Source organism: Pholcus phalangioides, unplaced genomic scaffold (genome assembly GCF_987345545.1).
Source record: "Pholcus phalangioides strain wild (caught in Gottingen) unplaced genomic scaffold, Ppha-v1.0 ptg000008l_1, whole genome shotgun sequence".
NCBI lineage: Eukaryota > Metazoa > Arthropoda > Arachnida > Araneae > Pholcidae > Pholcus > Pholcus phalangioides.
Window position 1 is genome coordinate 33,249,673 of NW_028301601.1, and position 26,913 is coordinate 33,276,585.

At 31.5% G+C, this 26,913-nt stretch overlaps 2 protein-coding genes across 3 annotated transcripts in view; one reads left to right on the forward strand and one right to left on the reverse strand.

Annotated features, from left to right (window-relative positions):
* The window catches only part of LOC149084191 (uncharacterized), a 259,211-nt gene extending 243,386 nt beyond the window's left edge, over nucleotides 1-15,825 (reverse strand). The window contains exon 1 of the mRNA XM_089234540.1: nucleotides 14,993-15,825. Within this exon, the coding sequence (XP_089090666.1) occupies nucleotides 14,993-15,044 (52 nt within the window). The 5' untranslated portion in view covers nucleotides 15,045-15,825. The remainder of the gene's footprint in view (nucleotides 1-14,992) is intronic.
* Nucleotides 15,826-15,951: 126 nt separating this feature from the next.
* The window catches only part of LOC149084197 (hemicentin-1-like), a 425,960-nt gene continuing 414,998 nt past the window's right edge, over nucleotides 15,952-26,913 (forward strand). The window contains exon 1 of one of the 2 annotated variants that reach the window (XM_089234537.1): nucleotides 15,952-16,475. In XM_089234537.1, the coding sequence (XP_089090663.1) occupies nucleotides 16,400-16,475 (76 nt within the window). In that variant the 5' untranslated portion in view covers nucleotides 15,952-16,399. The remainder of the gene's footprint in view (nucleotides 16,476-26,913) is intronic. The other variant, XM_089234538.1, reaches the window with a different exon arrangement.

Here is a 26,913-nt window from a genome sequence, read left to right on the forward strand (position 1 = left end):
TGAAATAGTCACTTAGTTATACGAATTCACAAATTGTAGAAAAGTTGGTAAATGACAGCGTGAATGAAGGAAAGGAGTTGTCCGTTAGTTCTTGCTGTTCTTTCATAACATTTCTGTGATTTTTGACTTTAAATATCTTGGCACATATTTCACTTAGAAACATGGATTTTTCTTTGTCAGACTCAGGAGATATAGGGCAATAACTTTCAAATTAGAAGTCAGAGGACAAAGGGACCGTATAAAAATGTATACTTTATTATTTTCTGACACATTGTAATTATCGCTCTCAAAATTGGAACAGATTAATTTTTAAACAACTTTGAGCACTTTTTTTTAAATTTGAATCATACCTCTATGACGGGTGGTTGATTAGACGACGGCCGCATAAGCACTTACTGTACATCTTCCATAGTACAAGAGACGACCATTTCCTGGACGTGATCAGCTCTAAGCGTAGGAATATTTCAGGAAAACGTCATTGAAACAGATTCAAAAGTGACAAAACATTTGGTGTTATAACGCGCTTTGCTGATAGCTTTTCATTCCCCATAGGTCATAGACACGAAAGAAAAAATCATTCAGAAATCATCTTAAATTTTTCGCTCTGGCCTAACTAGTGAATGATGTTGTGATGTTGATGACATGGAAATATTTAACAAATTATCAGATCTTTAATATTGTTTAATAACATTTGGTTCATTCAGTTTGAAGCATGATTAAATAATTCTAAAATATAATCCACTGATAGCTACGAAATTACTCCACGTTCAACACCGAAAATAAAAGTTGATTATTAGCTGCTTGAGTCGGATTACACTAGACAACGAACTTTTATAAAATTTCTGCGTCCTGGATAAAAACCGTCAACACCTATCCAATTCGGTATGATGAAAACGAATCTGACCATTAAAATAGGTGTATTGTCTCCGGTCGTCTTTGCAAATGCACATTTATTTATTTATTTGATTATTCGCAATTTAATACACATGTAGAAATACGATACAAATACTTTGAAACACAATGGAAAAATGATATATATATATACAGAAACCTTGCAGATATATAGAGACACATTAGTAATATCCAAAAAACACAACACAAGTGTAACAGAAAGCATAGAAATGCAAATATATTACAGGACTCAATCATTAATGAAGTGATTCATTTTTAACATAGTGATATCTCTCTGATGAAAAAGGTCGATACAGCGTTCTCATTGTAATATTCGTGATCAACAGGTCAAAACCATTCAGCATTGTGCATTTTCATGTATGCCTGCACGCATACCGCTCGTAAAGCATTTTAACAATTTGCATGGTAATATTCCGGATATAATTTTTTCATGGTGATATCCATGCTCAGCAGGTCAAAATCCATTCAAAATCATGTATTTTCATGTCGGGAACGCTTTCATTGTAGTCCAGAGATACCACTCCTAAAGCGCTTTTTTTCACACTTTACATGGTGATGTCTCAAAAGCGGGAACAAATAAAACCTCTTCATGTTCAGCAGGTCAAAATGATTCAGAAATGTACATTTCCATGTTGGACGCAATTTTATTCTTTTTTTCCAGTGTTATAACCACGATAAGGATGCAGATAAGCATGTGTTTGATTTCAATCTTTTCAGATGAGGGCGCAGATAAGTAACATTCATATAAATTACAGCGAATATATACGCATACTTGAAATATGTTGTATTTCCCGATTAACAATGTCATTGTCGAATGTGCACGTGTGTGATGCTGACAAGCAACTTATTATGACAAATTTATAGATATCTTATATGCGCTACGAAGTACACACGAATCAACTCTTAGATAACTTGAATTCGTATAGTAGGATAATTTCCTAGAAAGATTTGAAATCTTTAAAGTGTCAGAGGAGACTTCACGTAACAGCGACAGAATACCAACACTACATTATAAGATAACATTGGAAGACGCGTGATATAATACCTACGATATGAATCATCGCAATGACGGAACACACGGAGTTTATCGCGAGTTCAATTAAAGAGCTAGACAATCATCGCCGTCGGCCGAAACAAACCCATCAGCTCTAAAATTAGCATTTCGTGTGTGCATGAGTAAACTTTAATGAAACAGAAAGCTTTTATCTGTATGAATGCTGATTAAGCTCAAAGGCTTTTCCTCAATACTTCCAATGCATACAGAAATCTCGCGATCATTTCTGTACTGGAGGGAAATGTTCGATGAATCTGAAAACAGCCTATACATTCGAACTTATTTTCCTCTTGGTCATCACTCCGATTTAAATTTGTGATGCAATGCGACAAAACTCTGCATATAATGACGGAAAGAATGTTGAATAGGTAGATTTGTTACAGATGTTTCGTACAGCCTCTATCCAACTGAACAGGAACATTTTCGTTATTATTTGAAGTAACATTTTCAAATTTCCCTATTCTGTTTGGCAAAATACTTCAGACTGTTTTTATCGCTATCAACCACCGTACCGTGTTTAAGCCACGCTGATAACCCTTGTTAACGCTGATAACCACCGAAAATACATTTCTTGCAATAAAATTCCATTTTCAATCAAAACAAATCACTTTCTGGGAATAGAGGTTATTTTCTAAGCAACTCATTATCTCTCTAACGTAAACCTATAACTGAGTAGAGGGCGAATACTTTCAATTTCATTAAATGTTAATTAAATTTTAATTATTCTAATTAAAAATTTAAATTTCCTACTCGGCGCATCACGCTTCTGTGCGTGTTATAATAGGGACATAAGTTGTGTCTGTATGGTATAGATGTTGGTGCATTTGCATGGAATGAAAGAGGTATAAGGTCCAAGTACCGGTGGTGACTACAAACTTTTCTGAAGTTCATCTCATCATTAATACTTAGGGAATTTCTTTTTTGAAGTGCTGTAAAGCCGCATTGTACTTGGCACGGTTTCACTATGTCTGAACAAGGAATTTCGAATTTTCACGTTTGCTTCACTCATGTAAATGAGACCAAACGTTCGAATCCAACTTCAAGGAACGAATGCGAGTCGATCTCCTCGTTAAAAAGTCTCGCCACGGTGAGAAAGAGCCCTACTTCGTTTAAATTATTCAATCATTACACTTTATTCATAGTTGAAAAAATGAATGGCAGATGGCAGCACTATGACAAGCATTACATAGAAACAAAGTATTTCGCGTTAGGTTCACAACACATCCCCGCACATTTTGTATTATGGCCTAGGTCTTCTTTGCCTAATGCTTATAGCTTTTATCTTTTCGTTGAAACAGAGCAGTGGGTCATGGTTGGTTAGGAGGAGGAGAGCAGCAGCAGGCAGAGACACTATAAAAGATGTGCAAGTTCTTTTTGGGAACTCTTGTTTAAATTTATAATCCCTTCATTGGACAAGTCTCCATGAGAGGCCATGCCATAAAAATTGTTTTGTTAATCTTTTATGTGATTTTGGGCTCCATCAAACTCATCCGTCACACGCGTGCAAGCAAAAGCTCGTTAAAATCCGAAGCTGGAACTTCCGCTATCAATGAGCGAGGTGTGACGTCAGAATTATTGGTATAGCCAATCGCTGTTCCCTATTCTGATTTTAAATTCTAGTGCTAGACGTCACATGGAGTTTCAAGACCTAGTTTTTCTCCAAAGATGGAGGGCGACAAATCCGTTTCTCTTGGCTATTGACAATCGTTATGCCATCCCTACACCTATGATTAGATGTCACTTGGAGCGGCAAAACCAGTTTATTTGTCTTAAGATGTAGGCGAGGATGACACACCACACCGCTTTCTAGGTGATGAATGCTTATTAGCGAAATACTGACTAAAGACCCCTGCTCCTAAGTCATAGAGTGGCTCTATACAGGGTGTCCTGTAAGTGATAATGTTACCTTTATGCCACCAACCATTTGTCGCAGAGGTATGCTTCCAGTTTAAAAAAATAATCGAAATGTGTTCAGAAATCACCTTGTACCAGTTTTGAGAGTGAAAATGCAGTGTGTCACAAAATGAAAAAAAATCTAAATTTTTATACGGTCCCTCGGTCCTCTAACTTTTAATTAGAAAGTTGCATACACTGTATTTTCCAACAAAAGAGATCCTATGTTTTTAATTGAAAAATTTGAAAACATATTCGAATTCAAAAAATCGGATTAAAGTTGGGAAAGTACAGCATAAATAAGGAAAGGGAGTATTGTCCGTTAGTTTTTGCTGTTATTTCCCAACTTTCCTAATATTTTTAAACTAAAATATCTGATTGAATAGTGCAGTGAAAAACATGGATTTTTTTTTGTCGCAGAAAAGACGGGACAACAGTTTTCTAATTTAAATTTAGAGGACAAGGACGTGCGTAAAATTTTAATTTTGTGAAACACTGTATTCTCATTCTTGAAACTGTTTGATGGTAATTTTTGAACGTCTTTTGAGCATTCTTTAAATATGAATTTTACCTCTACGACAGGCTGTGGATGAGATAAAGACCTCATTAACACTTACAGGACACCCTGTACAAGTTCTTCAACATAGTCAGAGCTGCATAAAGCCCCAATTATATGATGTTCACAAAGCGCTTTGCTTTGCTCCTCAACCCTTTGCTTCCATAAGAGTTTGGATCAACATATTTTTCATTCAACACATCATCAGTTTTTCTCTGTCGTCATAACCATCAACAAAAATGCACACGTGCTACATTATATTGTCTGTTATTTTAAGCGAAGGTCTTCCGCTCTTCCGGGAGCTGTTTTTATCCATCAGCTGCTCGTTTCGAGATGGAAAAAAACACTTTTTTTGATTCTTATCTTTTCTTTTTGTTCCAATTTATGATTTTGCCCTCAGCCATTCATGAGCGACTGAACGGTTAGTTTACATGCGCCGATTCTAAAAATTGTTCAAGCAATGTGGCTTTAAAGTATAACTGTTGTCAGTCATCAAACGTTGCCGAGAGAAGAATTCTGTTTAGGAAACTACGCTCTTAAAATTGTTTTTAGTTCTTCAAATGTAGGTTGTATACTCTTAACATTTCTTCGTCACTCGTTTTTTTTAGTCTTGATTGTTCATTAAAAATTAATTTTTGACTGGCGATGCATTTTGGCGCAAAGCTTGGTTTGAAATTTGTTTTCAATTGATTTTCACAAAAGAAATCTGTTTTGTGTCTTTGAAACGGATTTGTTGCCCTCTATCTTTTGAAATGTTTTTGTGTCTGCGAATACGGCAACTTTCTTACAGAGTTATTTCTATGTTTTTGATTAAAAATATCCCTTTAAATTTTGGAGAGGAATGAAAATATTCATTCACATAACGCTGGGGGAGAAACGTCATTTTATGTTATCGTGCGACCCCATCAGCCACGCTTTATGTCAATATGAAATTAACATTTTTGGAAATTCAAAGGTATTAATCAGTAAAGTAAAAAGTGTTTACAGAGAAATTAAATTTGTTAATCTTTTCAAAAGTTAAATTTTTGGAAATTTTATCTCCATTTTCAATCTGGAAATTCTCTTTTTTCAAAGGCTATGCTTAAAAATAACATAAAATAGTTTTTATATTTCTTTTGACAAAAAAAAAACCTAAAAAACATGGCACTTCTTAAAATCATAACTGCCAATTATTTAGTTAAAATAAGTTAATTAATTTGTATTACTTAAAAAGTTAATTGATTGAAAATTTATAAAATTAGCTAAAAAGAGATACATGCAAAATTAATACCGATTTTTTTTCAAACTCAAGTATGTCATTCAAGTAACCAGTTATTATATAAAAATTTACGTATATTGGTGATGAATTAGAAGAGCGGTAAAAAAAATTGGTTAATAGTTTATTACAAGACCATAGATTTTACTTGATCCTTTTCCTACGTGAAGAAGATGACCCAACCTTTGGTGGAGTTGCCATTTTTTCGTCTCCACAATTACACAGGGTGTTTCAAAAGCATAGGCGGAAATAGACTCGGAAGTCTGGGGGCATAGTCATTATTGCTCGGGAGGCACGATGATGATGATGATGATGTCAATTCATATCTAAATTAGATCAGTCAACTCCACCTTTGACACTAGGGGGGGGGGGCAATGCAACCCCACGTACCAGCCCCCGTATCTCCGCTCATGTTCAAAAGGAATCACCCGATTTGAAATGCGTATATTACGAAAAATACTGAACACATAGACACTTAAGATTGATTTTATATTACATGGCTAATCATAATTTTTTTTCACAATCCAAATCAAAGGTGTTCAATATGTCCACCTTGGGATGCACGGCATATGTCTATACAGTTGTAAAATTCCCCCCAAACTTTTGTGACCATGTTCGCATCCACTGCGAGTGGTTTTCTGTGTATTGCGTGTGAAACTCTGTCGGATGCGCTCCACGTTTTCATCTGGCATGAGGGGACGGCCAGGGGATTTCCCTTTACACAGGCAACCTGTGTCTTGGAACTGTTTATAACATCGCTTTCTTATCTCTTGAGCGGTAGGATGATGAACAGTTGTTACCATAGACTTAAGATATAAATAGACCGCGCACGCTATTCATAAAACTTGTCGAACGTGAAGAAAAGATGAGCAGTATTGTCGGGGAAAGAACAGGTTCTGCGCTATTACATTTGGCGCGTTTTCGCAGAAGCTAGGATGTTGCTGTAACGAAATTTGACTCAATTCGATCAAGTTGATGAAAACTTTCCTTCATTTTTTCAATGAATTTCACTCATTTTTATGTGAAATATTTAGGGAGTATCAGATTTGAAAAAATAAATTCTATAAAATAAACAAATATTGGAAAACGGAATTTATTTATTTTCCATTAAGTGATAATTCTTAATAATTTCTTAACACATGGGTTTTTAAATTTTAATTGAATATATAATATTTGAAGGAAGTGAATATAAACAGTATAAATTTCATGAAATAAATTTTTTTGGCACAGTTTTTAATAGCTTTCTAAATATCTATACACACACAGGAAACAAAATATTGTATACAACAAATATATAATGTTTATGTTACTGTAAATTTGATAAATCCGTAGTGCGCGTTATCTTCAGAAATTACGCATAATAGTTGGTAAATATATGCATAATTACCAATATTTTTAGTAAGTTTGATGAATTTCGTAGCATTTATCACTTTTTACGAATGAATCGAATAATTCTCAAAATGAAGTTAGTAAGTTTAATGAATATGGAAAAAATCCATGCTGAAATATCACTTTATTTCAACAACTTAGCTCTGTCCGTATGAGATGCGTGCACTACACATATTTCGCCATAAAAATTAAATTAATAATAAATGCGAAGATAGAGAGAGATTTTTTTTCATCGGCTTAGTTCATGTTGGCTTTTGCTGTATTTATCAGCATATGCAAACATAACCGTTACGAAGAGGGGTAAAAATACTATTATTTTTAGAGGTTGTTATGCATTTTTATGCAAAACTGCAATTGTCTAGAGGGGGGGGGGAAGTTTTCCTCACATTCTATTTAAATAGAATATTTTTCATAAATTTCTCCATCTGAAAAGCATATTTTCTTCCAAGTTGAGCAAAACTCGAATGAACTCACTAGCTCGCCAAATCTCGCCAAATCTTGCGGAGACGTATATTTCAGTTAAAACTTCATAAAACTCACAATTTCAATCACTTATTGCCAAAAATTCTATTAAAACATTTAATAATGATTCATGACATTTGAATTTTACCAAAACTTGGAACTTTAATTGAATTAAATCCAAAATGGAGTCGTTAGAAACTGAGATTACGTCAGAAATCCATTGCATCGTCAATTTAATATTCCAATTTTTAATTTATAAGAAGGGGAATAAGCAAAAAAGTATTCCTTTGTGAAAGGATAATGTTCCTCCTTTCCTAAACCGTTCAGAACATCCGAAAGCTGCACACGTGGTGACCATTCTAATGAAAAATAAGACAGCACTTGGAGATCGTCATACGAACAGCCATAAGGAAAGCATTGCCAGCGAGATTCCCTGACCAGCCTTTCGACCGGAATCACGTGACTCCGGATCTTTGCTTCACATTGTAACCCCTCGCGCGCACTCTATAGTATTATTACTCTGTGGTTGTTACGGAATCACACTTCGCGAAGCTTAGAACACAAAATGATTCCTGTTGTGAAGTCGCCATCTTGACAAACACTGAAATGGTTGCCGAAGGAAGAGCGTTGGCGCTAACTGTCGGCAACTGCGTGAAACTCGAGATTTCTTTCTTTCTACCTATACATTATTCGATCAAACAGTTATGATTTTTTTAGAAGACTTTGTATTATTCCTTCCCACATAGATAGTCATCAATGGACATATATTTCAATATCATGAGAAAATTATTAAGGAAAAAATAAAAAAAAATGGAAAGATATTACTTTCTGTGTGTCAGTAAAAATAAATTAATTAACTTCAGAATTTAATCATTTTTCTTGTTTTTTTCCCTAAATTAAAAACTTTTAGTTTAAAAATTATCAAAGAAATGCTGGAATATTTAATGAGTGTTAAATACATGCGGTATTCTTTATATCGAATTTTTTTTCTTCAAAACTTCGAACTTATTATATCTTTTATTTATGAAAGAAAATTATAAATAAAAAATAACGATTTTCTATTACCGCATGTGGCACATGATAGAAAACCGAGTTTCTATTGTAAGTATATATAGCGGTTTTTCTCAGGAGTAAATTAAAATTACCTCTTTTCCAAAAAAAAAAAAAAAACAGAAAAAGAAAACGGTAATCTGTAGGGAGGAAAAAGAAAGTAATTACACTAACTTCACTCGCCAGTCTTAATTACGAGACAAAAAAGTAAAAGGAAAATATATAAAAGAATATAATAGAAGTGAAAAAAACAAAATAAAATTCTCAACATTTCCCGTCTTTTTAGCAGAAAATAAGCTGCCGGGAAAAACAAAATAAATGACGATTACAAGCCTTACTAGTAGACTTGAAGAAAACACAGTTTTGGGAAGAGAGAAAAATCTTCCTTATAAAATTATAAAAAGAAATGTTATAGCTTTTTTTGGCTCCAGGAACAGAGAAACAGGATCTTTAAAATATCCGCATAAAAAGATTTTTATAAGTAAAAAAATAAAATAAAAAAATTGAGGATTATAAATGAACTTTTTACTTGTTTGAATCTTGTAAACGCATAATTCAGTTGTGGCCAACTTTTTGTTCTCGTGGTTTTTGGTGCCCAGTTTATGTCCTCTTCCTGTATTCTCCTATTCCTCCATTTTTTTTTTTCAACATGATTTCATGTATTTTTGTCTTTGGAAATATTCCCTTTTGTTCCAAGGTTTTATTTTTCAAACGAATTACTTCTTGAATGGAAACTTTCCCTGGTTACTTTTTTTTTGTATCAAGTTCTTTTGTTAAAACTCAAATGAGCCTGAATTTTTATCTCCAGAAATTAACCGAACAACTTTCCTCGAAATTAGTTAATGGTTTCGTTTTATTTTATTTTTATTTTTTTTAAAGACATATTTAATGAATTTTTTTAGAATTTTTTATACTAATTTTCTTTTTTTTTGGAATCATTTACGCGTTACTTATTCATTTATTTTGTCATTAATTTCTCTAGGGATTTTAGTCGAATTAAGAATAAGAATAGGATGATGACACGACTATAATGGTTTATTCATTTTATGTTACACTGAATGTTGGGTGAGCAAAGACGAGTGGGTTTTATACGATTTCATTGAGTGTATTTTTGTTTTCGATTTGAAATCACTGCGTATTATGACAATGAGTATTATGAACATCTTGAGCACTAAAAATTTAGAGAGAAATGTTTTCCTTTTTTGGAAAATATTTATTTATTAAATACATCACTCCCAACTAACTTTATTTACAATTTTCCAATGCAATTTTATTTTTCGGACGAATTACTTCTTGAATAGAAACTTTACTTGGTTGTTTTTTACTTTTGTTAAAACTCAAATTAGCCTGAATTTTTATCTCCAGAAATTAACCGAACAACTTTCCTTGAAATTAGTTAATGGGTTCGTTTTCAAATCTTTTTGAAGATACTTTTTAACTGAATTCTTCAGTATTTTTTAAAATAATTTTCTTTGTTTCACGGGTCCATTTATGCCTTAGTTTTTCATTTATTTTTTTATCTAATTAATTTCCCTAGAGATTTCAGTTGAATTAGGAATAAAAATAGGATGATACTATAATGAAGAATTTTTTATTCGTTTTGTATTACTACATTGAATGTTAAATGAGCGAAGAAGAGTGTACTTTGCATTATTACATTGAGGGTATTTTTCACATCTTTAATATTAAAGATATGGAAGGAACTATTTTCCATATTTTTTATTTAATAATTTTTATCAAAGATTATATTTATGTATTAAATACATCAGCCTTTTCAATTTATTCACATTTTTTTACCAGTAATATTCATTGCATGTTATTAAATATTATTAAATAAGTATAATAAAATCACTGAAAGAAAAAGTATATTCTTCAAACATTGATACATTGTGATGTTTCAAAATGAGTTCAAATAGATGAGAATGCTATTTTTGGACATGAGGTACGTGACACTTATTTATATATATACAGGGCGTAGCTGACAATTTCTGTGCCCTGTGCAAGAGTTTAAATTTAGGCCTCTTCTGGCCCATTTCTGGACCCATTTACGCCTATTCTGTTAGTCCACCTGTCTCACAAATGTTTGAGTAAAAATGGTAAAATGCTTGAAATTTTAATGTAATGAAAGCATCGTGTTGTAATTGTGCAGTTTCTCTGCGGAGAGAGAGAGAGACCTACTCTCATTCACGCCTTGGATTTGGAGAACCGAAGGAAACCAGCTTCAGCCGACATCCGTCTGGAACACGGATATTACACGTGTGAGTTCTATTTTCTTTTTGCACCATTGAACCACTCTTTTATGAATCAAATACAAGATTCTCTGACGTGTCTATAAACTGTATTTGTTTAAAATTTTCACTCCACGATCTTTCAGGATTTTATGCAAGGTCATTTTTCACGTTGAAGAAATTTTTCCAACGGGCTTGTTTTCACGTAAACTTGTACTGCGTTGTCTACCGCAACAAGATTTGGCTTCTGGGACACACGTTGGGTCAATGCATACCAGACATTGCATTTGGTGTCCGAGTGGCATGGTGGTAAGATGCTCGTCTACCATCGTGAAGGTTGTTCTCAGGGTCCCGGGTTCGAACTCAAGAGAGGACATAAATAGGATATTTTCCCAAACGAACTCGAGGCGACCACCGATAGACAGCACCTTCACTTCCAACCCATCTCACTAATGGCAGTAAATTGCAATCTAGCGATATGGCCAGAGTTAGTGTTTGGTGAAGTAGACATTTCATTTCGACTCGCTCAAATCAATATTAATGCCTTTTACAGTCTTTCTTTTTTGCTTTCAAATGAAGGTTTTCATCGTACAAAATGCGTGACGCCTTAAAAAAAAAATTTTAATGACAACCGATCCGATAGTATTCCTGTCTTTCAGTCTTGTATACTCTGACGTCTCTGATACACCATATAGACGGAATCTTCGAAATTTGCATATAATCGAAAGTTTTCCTAAACTTTTGAGACAACTATTTTTTAAAAAAAATTGTGTTTAAAAAATTCAAAACTTATTTTCCTCGGCAGTGATCGAAATTTAAAGTAGGTTTTTTGGATTCTGGTCACAAGCAAAATAGAAAATGAAATGAAAATTTGAAACATCCGTGTCGCAGTTGGAAATCTACAGTATCTAAACTTTTGATACGAACTGTATAGTATATTATGAGGTGATTAAAATACTCGTTATATATATATATACATTTGTGATGTCTCCATATTTGTTGAAAATTTTAATTGAAGCTATATCTTTAGGGAGGATCATGATGATCGCAATATCTTTTCAAGGTCGAGTACGTGTGCTTCGCAATTATGTTCCGAAATTATAAGAGATCAGGGCGTGAAAGCAGAACATGGACTTTTAAAGACTCCGCCCTTCTTAGAAAATTAGCCATCCATATACCTGTCCTGTATTGTTCTTAAAGGATTTCCTCTGTCCGATCATAACCTTATCTGCCCTGTTAATGAACATCCGCTCGTTAGAAAAACAATCCGATTGAGAGACGTCAGTTTTTTATAGTGAATCGAGCAATATATGAGAGATGTGAAGAACATCATTGTTTCTGTTTTGTTTTCAGACATCTCCTTCATTGAAATCGAATAGTAAATTTGAAATAATTAAAAAAAAATGTATGTGTATTACATGTATTACATGTACTATTTGATACCTATAAAACTAGATATAGTACTGATTGCAAAAAAAAATGATAATAATATTATTATTAGTGATGTTTTAAGTTACTTATAAATTGTTAAATGCATACAGTATAATTAATTCAAAAATTCAAACTTAGCGGAAACTTTATTTGAGTGAAGTAAATTTATTTACTTATTTTATTATGTTCAATGATGAGAAAGAATAAACTAAAACAAAATATGACTACCATATTAGTTCATATTATGCTCACCCATGCAACATTCATGAAAATAAGTTCAGTATGGTAATGGCATGCTCAATTTTCAAAATTGGCAATTTAGAATTTAGATAATTATTTATCAATGTGAATTGTTATTACCAAATGATATTTGTCATAATTTCTGGAAGAAAAGCTATTACATAGGAAGTACCACAGTTGCAAAAAAAACCATCTATATAATGACTAGGAAAAATTCTACATTTAAGAAAACGCATAAAAACTCATTCACAGAAGCACCTTAAGCCTGAAAATACAGGTTTTGTGCAAGGAAATTTCACAGCACAACCAGAAACTACGGCTACGATAATGTGATTGTAAAATACTTTTGCGAATATACAGCGGATAGATTCAATGATATAGTTTTCTGTCATGTAATGACGTCGATTCGTTCCACCGAAACCATCGTTAAAACCAAAATATTTTATGGAAAAATAACATTCAGTGAGGAAAGTGAATTACACAAACCGTGAATGATTTAGCAGCTAAATTCTTATATATTTATATATATATATATAAGAATTTAGTTACATATGCGCATTGTACACAGATATCACTTTTTTTTTTGATTTATCACCTTCATACAGAATCATTTTATAGAGGAAATATTTCTTTTCTGAATAGAATATGTATCTTTTGCAAGTTCTATATGAGTATGCAAAGCAGCAAATAATTAATGCTTGTTTCATACGATTATTTCACAAATCCCAAGCATATAAATAAAACACATCGTTTGAAAAAAAAACACTTCACGAAAATAAAAATTCACTTCAAAGTATGAATAAGAAAACGAGCGAAATCTTTAAAGAATATCATTATTTATTTCCTCTTTTTGTGCTAGATTCTTAACACGTAAATAATTAAAACTTCGGAAGTAGAATATATTTCATCTTAAATTTTTAGCAAGAAATTCTTTTATAAACCGAAACTAGTACGAAAGCGACTGAGAAATTGAAGATGGTACATATTTGATGGTTTCTATGTGATGATAAAAGTTTTCAGATAAATAAGTAAAATTCACGAAAGAACACCAAACCAGCTTATAAGAAATGAATAACTTGTAATAAAAACATGATGATAAAAAATTCGGAAAAGGGTATATGAAAACAACACGTAAGATAGAAAAGAAAATGACTAGTTAAAAATTTAACACTTTCAGCATATAGTTCGCTCTAGAGATAGAAAAATACGTAGGAGAAAAACAGGGAGAAATACAAGACTCAAAAACAAAATATATTCAGGAAAAATAAGGAAGATTTATAAATAAAATTTCAAAGACTTGGAACTGATAACAGCAAAAAAATTCCAGGGACGTACTGGACGTGAGCCAAATCATCTATTCAACTTATAAACTTTAAATATTTCGTCTTTATACTTTATATAAATTTCTCTCTATACAAAATTTTTAATGTATTTTAATATTTAACAGTGGAAGGAATTATTTATCTGCGATAAATCTATTTCAAAGAAAGTTTTTATATATGTTTCTTTTGATAAATATCACATTTTCTTTTGAATTAAAATTTATATGAAAGGGTTAAATTCATTCTTTAATTTAGAATATATGTTGTGTAAAAAATCAAAATATTATATTTTCATTTCTATATTCTGGATAAAATGTTAAAAAATAATAATTTATGACGAAAAACTTTATATTTTCTATTAAATAAATAGCAACTTTAGTATGCATGTAATGCCATTTTTCAGTAGTGTTATAAGTTTTTATTCAAATATTTTCAATACGATAAATGATTGTTATAAACATTTTTATTTATGTTTTGATAACCGATATCAAAAAGACTGCAAAGATTATCAAAAGAAACATTTCACTATGTATTATAGGAATACGATGTTTACAAATATAATTCTGGTAAGAAAATATCAATATTTACGTGGAATATATAATGGTGATAAAATTTTATTTAATATTGATATTAAATTATATGGTAAATTACAAAAAAATATTACGATTTTACATTAAAAAAAGTTATTTGTAGAAAAGCACTTTTCGAATGATAATTACGTAAATGTTCTTACACACACGAAAAATAGAAAATTCAAAATAAAATCTTACCAACTAAATAAATAACATAAGTTCCACCAAAGTTTCAGGGGCTTTTAGTATTTTACTATGATCAATAAAGCTGTGATAAGATCTTTCTGTAATCTTTGATGAAATTTTTGATTTCGAAACACAAAACTGATCGAATAGTTCTAATACAATTTAAGAGATTTCAAACTATTGTGAAAGTTTGTCCCCTATTGTGTTTGTAGACGAGAAAAGTGATTGCAAAAGATATTAAAAGATAATATCCATACGATAGCAATAATGAATATTATTGCCACATACGTGAATATTAACTTTTATGTGGAATGCTGAATAAAGAAAAGGGAATTGCATATGCATGCCATTACTTTTCCGGAATTTATACAAAATGATAATAAATATTCAATACATAAGGAACAAATGAAAAATTCAATAAATATTCTAAACAAAAACTTACCAGCTACAAAAAACGTGCAGAAAACCACAGCTTTCACACCGTCAGAATACATATCAGTTTATTTTTTTTTTGGAGAAAATATTGTCTTTTACGTGAAGAAAAATTTTATACACGAAGGAAGAAAACCCGCGAACTTGATCCACGAGTATGAAGAGGAAAACAAAACAAAAACATAAAAAAAAACTAAAAAAAAAAATAAACTAGGATAGAAAAATTACGTTTTATGTATGTATGCGCTTAGTAGCTCTTCTATACGGTGACTGTTGTTGGGATACCCTCTTGCATCTCACCTGAGTCCCGTTTGAGGGATCCTCCGATGCACCCGCGCCACCTGTGTTTTGCCCGAAAACCATCAACCAGAGTCCGTGTAGAAGCAAAGAAACATCACAAGCGTTCAGTCCGGTGTCCCGTCAACACAAGCGCCGCGTGAAATAGACACACACACACAACACACACACGCAAAAAAACACACACTCCAACTCGGGCTCTTGCTCAAGGAACAATCGTCGCTGCTCGCTTGACTCTCGACGTTTTCTTGTGTGAACTTTGGAGTTTAATTTTTGCTCCGCGACCGAAAAAGTATCAAAAAATAACTTTCGCGGTTTTTTTTTTCTCGGTTTTCTTCAGTTCCGAAATAGGATATGATTCAAGTTAGCATCATATCTCGTGGATATTGTTGGTATCCGAGCGTTTAATCAACATTGCGATTACGTGCTTGTGATATCGTTCTCATCATCACTGACATTGTGGAATTTTTAATTTTATGGAGAATAATAATATCTCGAGGGATTTTCAGTGAGAACGGAGCAATCTGTGAACGACGTGTTAACAACTGAATATCTTTTTTGCACGTACTTCTACTTTTTTTTTTTTTTTTTTTTTTTTTTAGCAGTCGATGCCAGCGCCTCTTCCAACTAGCGTCCGAAGTTACAGAGTGTGACTCGGCTAAAGGATCAGCTCACATAAAGTCTTCAGCAGCCGAACGGAGACGTACTAGCTTCATAATAATAATAATAATAATAATAATAAATCATGGGATGGTTGTGATGATGACGACGACAATGATCATGATAGGGACCCAGACGACGATCTCGACAACAGTGTGAATCACCTGATATATCCATTATTATACGTGTGTGTTTTACTGTGATGTTTGTGGTACCGTCAACTTGATCACTACCGAAAGTTCTCTCTAAAGGAATTCCTCTTTTTACATCAAGATTCTATTCTGAGGATTTAAATTCGTCTCGGCTACGACAGTATGGGAATAGCATTTTTTTAGGTCTTTTTTTTTCTAGTTCGGTGACGAAACCACGTGCTGGGGAAAGAAGGGAAATTCTTAAATATTCAGCAAAATTCATTCGATTCTTTTTTAACATATCTATCTTATGTGGAGCTGGATCTTCTATGAATGACAGGATGAGTCGACTCGTACTTCTTTGGACTATCATCACCTTCGCTTCTGTTGACTCATTGGCTAAAGGTAAGTAACATTACTTCACTTTGATATTTATCCACAATTAAAGGTCGCATCCCAATTATTTGGGATTTATCTTAAAATTAAATGATACACCATACCTTTTGTATAGTTCATTCCTGGATACTAGAAGCATATTTATTGTTTTTAATAATCGAAATGTGATTTCATTTTTTGACAAAATATCTATGCAAAAATTTCATTATCAATGATGTTAGGACTACGGATTTGGTCGAAAACAATATATTTATTCGCAGATATTCTGTATCGATATGTTAATCGAGGTATCAAAACTTATCGATTAGGGTTATTTTGCATCATGAGATAAGAATAACTTGATAACGTTGTAAGTATTGTGGAAATTTAATTTTTTATTAAATGTGCCCAAGTGACAGATTTATGGTAACACATTCTGATGCTACAGATATATTTGAACTGAAAAACTTCCGACAAAATTTGTTAATGGTGTAGTTGAATTGTTGATAGAATTTTAATTCATTTCAAGTTTTTTGCACAAATGGTAGAGTTAGTTTTTTTACCAATTTCGCTAATAATACTATTCGAATTTGTCTATAATTTTGCTCATGGCATATTAATACTTTTTGCTAATTTTGATAATTGCTTAGTCCTAATTTTTACCAATTCTACTAATGGTATAGTTCTATTTTTTTTCTAATTTTGTTAATGGTGTAGATACAATTTTTCTAATATTTCTAATCATATAGTTCTGATTTTTTTTTATTTTTACTGGTATAGTTATAATTTTTCACAATTTTGACAATAATATAGTTCCAACGTTGATATAATAGCCTTGAATTTTTATCTACTATTATATAAAATTGCACAAAACTAAATATTTCAAAACGAAGCTTTACATTTTGTTGAGGAATGAGTTGGAGGAACGTTTTTTTAATAAATATAACTGAACCGAATTTTATTGATTTTGAGGTGGGCGTGTATTAAATGCATATTAAACGAACAATAATGCGGATGAGCGACAGAAAAAAAATGCGAGTAAACACGCGATACATGCGTGGAAATTGTCAGAAATGCCTATTCATCTGGGAGGCAAGGTTCGCATGTGACACTGATGGTATTTCGTTTTCTCACGATATGGTTTGACCACCTGCCGTTCAAATTGAAATGGGAGTACTGCACGATACAATAGAATTCGACAAATATTCATGCAATTTTTTTATGTCCTATGAGAAAATATTGTATTGAAAAAAATCAACAATATTAACACGTGGAATCACGTAGAAATATTTTAGTAAAATTGCAAATAACATTTAAATGTTAATTTTTTTCCCTCATGGTATTTATATCCCTAATGAAATGAAAACTTAATCTAAAATTAATTACTCAAGCTGAGTCTTTGTCTTAGATCTCAGTAAACGTTCCTGGGATCAGCTTTGAAACAACTTAATGGCTAAACGGTAATCTCATTTAACATAGAATAAATTCATTTCGGATAAAATAATTTATCCGAAAACAATTTCATTGTAACAAATTTATCCCAGTTTCACTATTCTAAAAATTTTATTTTGTTGTGATATGCATTTATGGGTTTTTACGTGATATCATTTACTAAAAAAGTAGTAAATTTTTTAACGATGTGCCACGGATTTTAAGCAGGTAAATGACACAAAAACGGGAACATTTCATGCTAGATTCTAGCTCCATAAAAATACGTCAGTGGCCTTAATATCATCTGTAGATCAATTTTATAAACATTCAATGTATCGTCTTCAGAGGCACGTATTTAACAATATGGTTTTTAGGCATTAGGCGAATACACACGACTTATACACGGCCGCATATGTTAGTTTTGTTTTTTAAAAGTGTAATGCTAAATAAATTCAATATTTTTTCCCTTTAAATGCGATCAAGCAATCCATTATATTTCACGTCTACTTTCAGAACTTGTGATGAGCAATTTTAGCAATCATATCTCATTCAATATATTGGTTTTCTAGATTACAAAGAGACAGATATTGTATGAAAGTAAAATACTATATTTCCTTGTAAGTAGCGGCAGATACGCCGATATGACGCATTAAGCTAACACATGTTCCATAATGTTTCCAATCATTCCAATCATTTACTCATCAAATGTATAATAATCTTTCTTATACTCTGTGCTCTTTCCAAGAAATACGAAAACTGTAGGAGATTCATAATTATTATGAAACATCCAATTAGACACCATATTAAATATCTTCTGTAAATATTTAGATGTGCAGGAGAGTGAAACGTTTGGAAAATAATAATTTGAATGAATGATATTCTACCTTTTGCCAATTTCCATCCTTTTATGCTTGAAGTTATTTTCGTAAACCCGTCCCTTTCTATTACTTGCCGTATGAAACATTTATGTTTTTGAATTACTTGGTTGGTTTTTCTAGAAACACTAATTATTTTCACATGTATATATGTATTATATTTTATAATATTTTTTCCTCCCAAAAAAACCTTGGAAAGGAAATTTGGAAAAAAACACTCATTATTTTTCAAGTCCGAAACATTTTAAAGGACTCTGACTTGTATATTTTCAGTGATTTGCTTTCGTGCATCGTCCCCTATCGACAAGAATTTCAACTGCATTTTTTCCCCGTAAAAAAAAAGAAAAAAGTCACTGTTCTTGAGAATAACTTTTTTCCCAACCAGAATTCAAATGTTCTGATTTCTTCAATTTTTTTATGAATTTTTTTAAGCTATTGAAGGATTTAGGGGACACCCTGTATGTACGGCTCAGTAAATGGTACTATGAATTCCAATGTATATATACATATAATTTCACATGAATTGTGAAATATATATCTTTATGTTATTTCCAATTTCAAATTTAACATTCAAATGCGATAGATATTTTGATCATTCAGCATTTCACAATTATATTTTATGTCAATATTTTATATAAGATCACGTCTGACCCATGCTGAGCCATTGTATGCGACAGTTTAATTATACAGTACTATACGTGGAAGTACAGGCGTTGGATTATTTGACTCAAAGTGCTTTGCTTTCCTCTCCCGCAGAAAGTTATGAGTTTTAATATTGCGCCTACCCTTCTCTCATGGCACACTCAATTTAATTTCGAATGTTCGGAAAGTCTGACAACCATAGTGTAGAAGTAGCGTGACACATTATTTTAGCACAGCATTGTGAGAAATTGTACATTACAATGCCTTCCAAATAAAATATTTAGGAAATGTCCTGGGTTATATTGATTAATTTCAAGTTTAATCTCGGTGTTCGGTAACGAATTTCGAGATTTGTCCCGATTTTTCAGGAACCTCGTCTACCCAACCCACCATGGCTTGAAATTATATACCTATCTCATTAAGTTTAAAATAATTTTATCCCTGAAACATTTCGTGCAGCACTGCAAGAATTTACAGCGCTTTCAGGTTGCAGCACCCTGTTTTTTATGCGATTAAAAGAGAAAAAAAAACATAATTAACTAATTTGTTGAATGAAACATTTCAAATTCATCAAATGCTGATACAGAAATATCGATATATTTTGTATCTAGAAAAACTTTGCAGCCTTGCAGAATTAATCAAAAACCCACTTTAAACTAATAACATTTGTATATATTCCTGGCTTTTTTTATACGCAATAACAATTATTATTGATGAATTCCCGCAATGAAAACATTACCATAAATTTTCTTCATTATTATATTACACGTGATATTAAACATAGAAGTTTTTAACCGGTTTTACTTTATAAAATATTCACTACAACGTATAATCAATAACATTATTAATAATTAAATTTAAAAAAAAAACCTTTTTTTTGTATAAGATTCCTGAATTATTATTTTAAATACACAATTTCGTTGCATTTCACTAGAAAGAGAAAATTCCGAATTTTAGATAAATGATTGTAGGCTATACGTGAATGTTCCACATATCGCTATCGCCAAAATTATACCTTAAAGAAACATTATTGCGATTATTTTATTATGTTTTCTTCATCTGAAAATCTAAATTGCCAAAAAAATCAATGAAATAAATATAGTTTTTATATGCTTATGCCTCTCTAATATTAATGAATCGCTTTATGGATCAATAAATCATTTTTATGGCATTTAAAACGGATATTAATCCAAAATCATTAGCCATTTTAATTATATACATCCAGCCGTAAAATTTATGTACATGATAGGCCATGAAAATATCATTAAAATGGAGGTCAACTCTCACATTCAGAAATAACTCGTTCCAAAATTCCTTAAACGTATCAAATTCATGCCTGATGTATTTATCACGCAGATAATTTCCGTTTCGCACAAAACATAATTCTTATTGAACAGATATTTTTATTCTTGAATTTCTTTGAACGAAAACGGAATGGAAGGGAAAAATAAAAATCAATGATTTGAATTTTCTTATCGTTAACTTAAGCATGCAATGTAAGGAGAAAAAAGAAACAACGGTGCAGTAATTGTTATCTCGCTCATGCTATCGAATAAGATAACCTCATGAAAAAGCCTTGGTTTTCCATAGAAATAAAATCTGGCAAACAATTATCCATAACCGTGTTTCGTGTGCTTGAAATGGCATTAGTACATTCATTTTCGAAATTTTAATGATTTCTCTTACATGAGTTCGAGGTTATTATTATTTCTTCTTCTTTTTAATCTTAATGTATTTTACCTAAATGAGCGGAGCGAATACTGCATCTTATTATAGCTGAATTAAATTTCTCTTCGAAATTAAATACGTTCGTTTTTTTTTAATCATCAAACCAAATTGTTGTATTGATTTTTTTTTTGGTAACAATTAATGAACGCTAACATGGAACGAAATCTCGGATTAAATAAAATGGGCAGAAAATGAGTATTGAGAATGTTGAATATGGAATTTTCATGTCATGAAAAATTCATTACATTGAACATTCGAATCATTGCGGTGCTAATTCATAAATGCCAGTGGGATATAAGAATTATTGATGAACAATCTGGTAATGATTTAATTCTTTTGAACAACTAGGAAAAATGTAAATTCACTTTCCTCTGAATTTTAATTGAAAATATATTTCTTGAATATGACTTTTTTAACGGAAAAACGATCAAGATTCTTGTAAGTTGCCAATTTCAGACAATGTTAGATTACACAAAATCATTAATAAATAACCTCGTGAATAAGATAACCTCATGAGAAAAAGAGCCTTTGTATTTATATTATTATTTATATTATTATATTATTTATTAATTATTTATATTATTATTTATATTATCTATAGAAACAAAACCATGAAAACAATTATCCATGTTTGATGAAATTTTCTTATATAATCATGTTTGGTGTGCTTGAATTGGCATCGTTCATTAATTTTCGGAATTTTAGTGATGTCTCTCACATGAGTTCGAGGATATAGTTATTTCTTCTTTTTTATTACCTTAATGTATTTTACCTAAATGAGCAGGGCGAATACTGTATCTTATTATACCTGAAATAAATTTATCTTCGAAATTAAATACGTTCGTTAGTTTTTAATCTTCAAACCAAATTGTTGTGTTGATTTATTTTTTTTGGTACCAATGAATGAACAGTACCATGGAGCATAAGCTTGAATTGAATAAAATTGAGAGAAAATACATATTGGGTATGTTGAATATAAAATTTCAATTTGTTGAATGAAAAAATCATACACGAATAATCAAATAATAATCGTTTTAATTTATGTAATTAAAATAATTATTTTGAGGAACGGTGTACAACTTCCAGCAAGCAGGCTCAATGCGGCTCTCCAAGAGGTTTCATCCGACTAAGGCAAGCACACATCACCACATGAAAGCCTACAGACTATATTTTCTTCATAAAAATAAGTGAAATCGGAATCCGTACTGGATGCCATCAACTATCGCGTACAAAAAAAAAATTGTCAAATGCGGCTAAAGTTGTCAATTACAGCCTAAATATTGCCAAAGGCAGGTAACTTTGCCAACTAATACCAAAACTTGTTAAGGCAAGTAAGGATGTTAATAACAATAAAAAAGGAATCAGATGCAAGTAAAGGTGCCAACTATAGTCTAAAAACCTTTTCAAAGGTAAATAAAGTTGCCAATTATAGCTAAAAAATTTTTGAGGGAAGATGAGAAAACTATGCTAACTAAAGCCAAAAAAAGTTTGTCCAATGCAAATAAGGTTGCAATTACAGCCAAAAAATTGCCTAAGTCAAGTAAGTTTGCCATTTACAACAAAAAAATATAATTTTTCAAGGCAAGTAAAGTTACTATTCACAGTCAAAAAATATTTTCAAAGGGAAATAAAGTCACCAATTTCAATCATTTTTGTGAAGGCAATTTTGATGATGAAAATGATCTCAATTCTTGACTTCAAAAAATTAATGGAAGCTTCGTTGAAAATAAAGGATAAAAACGGGACATTTTCTTCTCTCATGAAAGAGTGTGGACGCCCAAAATTACTTGATCTAAATTACGTATAATACAGTACATATGGTCACTCCATATATACAAATTTCTTACCGCGAACGGCATTATCACATATCTGGCCCGTGGACGGAGAAGGTTGTTCATCCCTGAGTTTTAACAACTATGAAATATCCAAATTCACTTTTCTCTGGATTTTAATTGAAATATCTTTCTCTTTTGAATGCGTTTTTTTTATCGGAAAGAGGATCAAGTTTTTCTTGCGAATTGTCAATTTCAGACGATAATAGATTACACAAAATCATTAATTTAAAAAAAAAGAAGAAGAAGAAGAAGAGAAGAAGGAAGAGTAAATAAGTGATTGTATTGATAATCCTATGCCTTAGACGATACTAAAAACATCTTCAAATAATTAATTTCACAAATCTTAGCCGCATTGTTTGCATCTAAAATGCTAAAGAGGCTGTTGATTAATGTTTTGCATGAATTTAAAGAGGCTTTACTTCACGTCTCCTTTTAAAATAATTAATTCGCGTGGAAAAATTTATCCTTTTCTACTTGTTTTCTCCGCCTCTGCTTTCCCACGTGTAATAAAATTACTCTGATTAAGTCGCTAAAAAATTTCTCAAGACCTGTTCTGAGATTTTGGTTTCACAATATTTTCAGATTTAATGAATTTTTTTTTAGCTTTTTCTCTGGAACTACTCGAAATATTTTGAATGTAAATTTTCGAAAATGGAAATTTTAAACATCATTCTAGCCACTGATATTCTTGAGATATATTCGATTAGATATACATGAATGAACGTATATACCAACAGAGATAATTATATTTGCAATATCTGCAGTGAGTCTTGGAATTGAAATTTATGAAACCATTTCTGTTTCTTTGGAAGATAATATTAATTTTTTCTAATTGTTTCGTGAAATTTTCACTCGATGCAGTGAATTTTTAATAAATAGAGTTTCTGTGCATGGAATTTATTCTATAGAGAATTTAATGGGAAGAGTTTCTCAAAAATAATTAAGTAAATATATATAAATAAGATTGGTCGTAAAATTGAAGTAAATAAACCAGAATATAAATAAAAAGAATAAAATTTTTTGAGCTTTTATTTTAGTGAACGTAAATTTCCATTCTCGTACATTATGATAGGAAAAAATATAGACATTGAAATTTTTACGTGGTATCAATCGAAAAAAAAAAATACAATTACAAAAATTTGCTTCCAAAATTTTATTAACGAAATGATTAATCTGGCAACATTTGAATAAAAAATAATCGATTTATCGATGAGTGGAATCCTTAATTTTTCCGTTTTTATGCACTAAATATTCCAGAAGGAATATGAAAACAAAAGTAAATGTAAACAAAAAATCAATTATTTCAGCTATGAATATGTAGACGAGATGAATTTACTTATTCAAATTTCTAGAGAGGCGTTAATATTTTGAGCAAAAATTGGCTTGATTAAGGGACTAACAAAATTTTCCCTCAACTACCATTATATGGGAATGAAATGATCAAGGCCAAAATCACCTTTTTTTTCTGAAATCTTCATATAGTAATTTTTAACTTTGCCATAAAAATTTATATTCATTTATGACACATTCCGTGAAAAAAACACAGTTTATTTGAAATGTGATATATATGCATGATCGTGATAATAGATGCATGATCTTCCCTACGTAAGTAGCTTAAACATTTATAAACCCTCATGGAATTGGTTCAATAGGATGTCGTTTGTGATAATGTTATTCTCAAGGAATGGAGATTTTTTTGGTACACAAAAAAGTTCGAATTTTCGTCGATACAGGATGCTATATACAGCCCGGAGGAAGTGATTGGGACTTGACCTTTCGTCTGTCCATTCTGTGTCTGATACATTCCTAAAGCTTCAGCCGGCGAGTTTTGGCTGAGGTGAAACAACTTTTCAATAGTAATTTAAATGTATCTGTCAATGTCAACACCGCAATAAAATCCGATTTCACACCAACAACGGGAAAATTCAGAAATTAGTTATTGATCGTGCACCATGTAATTTGTAGTACTCTGATCTGCTTATTTCTAGTAATCTGCATTTGTGCGTCTTGTATCTACAAAAGTTTGAACTATTTTTTGTACCGAAAAAATCTCCCCGATAATATATATATCCATATACTTTTTTGCGAATTTATGGTTCATTCTTCACTTACTGAAGCAATAGCGCTGTGTAAAATAATTTAAAAGAGTTTACCTGAAAAAAATTAAATTTTGACAATAGTACTTATATTGAATATGTTGAATCCCCAGAGTGCAACTATGAAGGGGGATTTGTTGGGTTATGATTACCCACTCGAACCCTAGAATCACTAATGAATGTTTTCAGGTTTTTAGTACTTACTATGCGAATACAGTACTATGAAATTTGTATTTATGCTTCAGTTAAATATTTAAATTTCGTAATTATGAGAACGTTAAAACAGGAACTCGTAGCAATTGTTTTTGAAACAAATTGGACAATTTGAATTTAAAATTTTAATATTTAAAACAATTTTCCTCATAAACATTTCTATAGGCATAATCTCAGAGCAAACATCTCATAAAGTCATGACCATTGGAATTCCAGTTCTCCTTTCGCTATGTAAATTCGTTCCAAAATATATATTCAATCCGCATTCAGTCTTATTTCAGGATTGAATTTATTCAGTAATGAAATTTATATGAAGGCACTGAAAGCCAGTTAAATAGTACTATTGAGTTTTATCCTATTCTTGGGTTGAAAGCGGGTAAGTTTAAATCAAATATAATAAGATAGAGTAAAGCTTTTATTATATATATATATTTTCCCCTTTCTTTTTTTTTTTTATTATTATTTTTGAAAAGAAGAACTCATAAAAATGTGGAGAGATCCCTATGCATGGTGTGGTGCTTATGTAAATAGGGAGTTGACAAAGACCATAGAATGGGGAGAGAGCAAAAGAGAGAGAAAAGTGAAAAAGCCTTAACCTCAACAAACAGGAAGAAAGAGAATTCTACCTTATTTGACTTCCTGTCTTTTGTTGAAAAGATAGTGAGAGAGCGAGAGGCAAAAACCTCTTTCTTATTTTCTCTTCCCTCCTATTTCTTGGCTCACATCTCAGATTTTTCCGACGCTGTGAGTGCATTGTTTGTTGGGTAACTGCACTGAAAAATTTTTCTTCAGAAAATGAAAAAATGAAAAATTTTGAAAAAAGAAAACTTTTCACTTTTTTTTTTTCACATAAAGTCAGGACAGAAATGATATAATTTTTTTTTTTCCAAAGAAATAAACGTTCTGTTTCTGACGCGTTTCTGGAGACAAATTTAGTGGGCTACTCTGTTGTGTTCGTACTATGAAGTGCAATTTTTATGTGCCTCTACGATAGATAGTCATGTAACGTTTAATATGATACTGTGTGTGTGTGTGATCGATTGAAATCAACTCTATTTACTTCATATAGAAAGAAAAACTAAAATGTATATTAGAGAAACACATATTCACAACTTACCGGGAAATGAATGTCAACACAGACGGTAGAAAGAACTACGGTGTGTTAAGATATGTGGAATAGAAGGTAGAGAAAATAAACAAAAGTATAACAAAAATCTATTCCAAACACAAACGAGACAAAATCATTCTTTCCACGTTTATTAATTACATATTTATTGATTATCGCTGCTTATATGGCGATTTAGGTGAGAGAGCGAGAGCCAAAAAAACTCCTTATCATTTTCTCTTCCGTCCTATTTCTCAGCTCATCTTTTCTAAGCAAAGATTTTTCCGAAGTTATGAGTACATTGTTTCTTGCATAACCGTTGCGTAACGCACTGCAAAAAATTTCCCCCGGAAAATGGAAAATTAAAATTTCCGAAATAAACTTTCCTTTTTTTCCATATAAAGCCAGCACAGAAATTAAATAATTCTTTTCTAAAGAAATAAATATACTTTAGTTTTGTGTGTGCAACTCGTTTCTGAAGGCATGTGTAACACACCGTCATTCGAACCATGAAATGTAATGTTCTGTCACTTGGTAATTCTC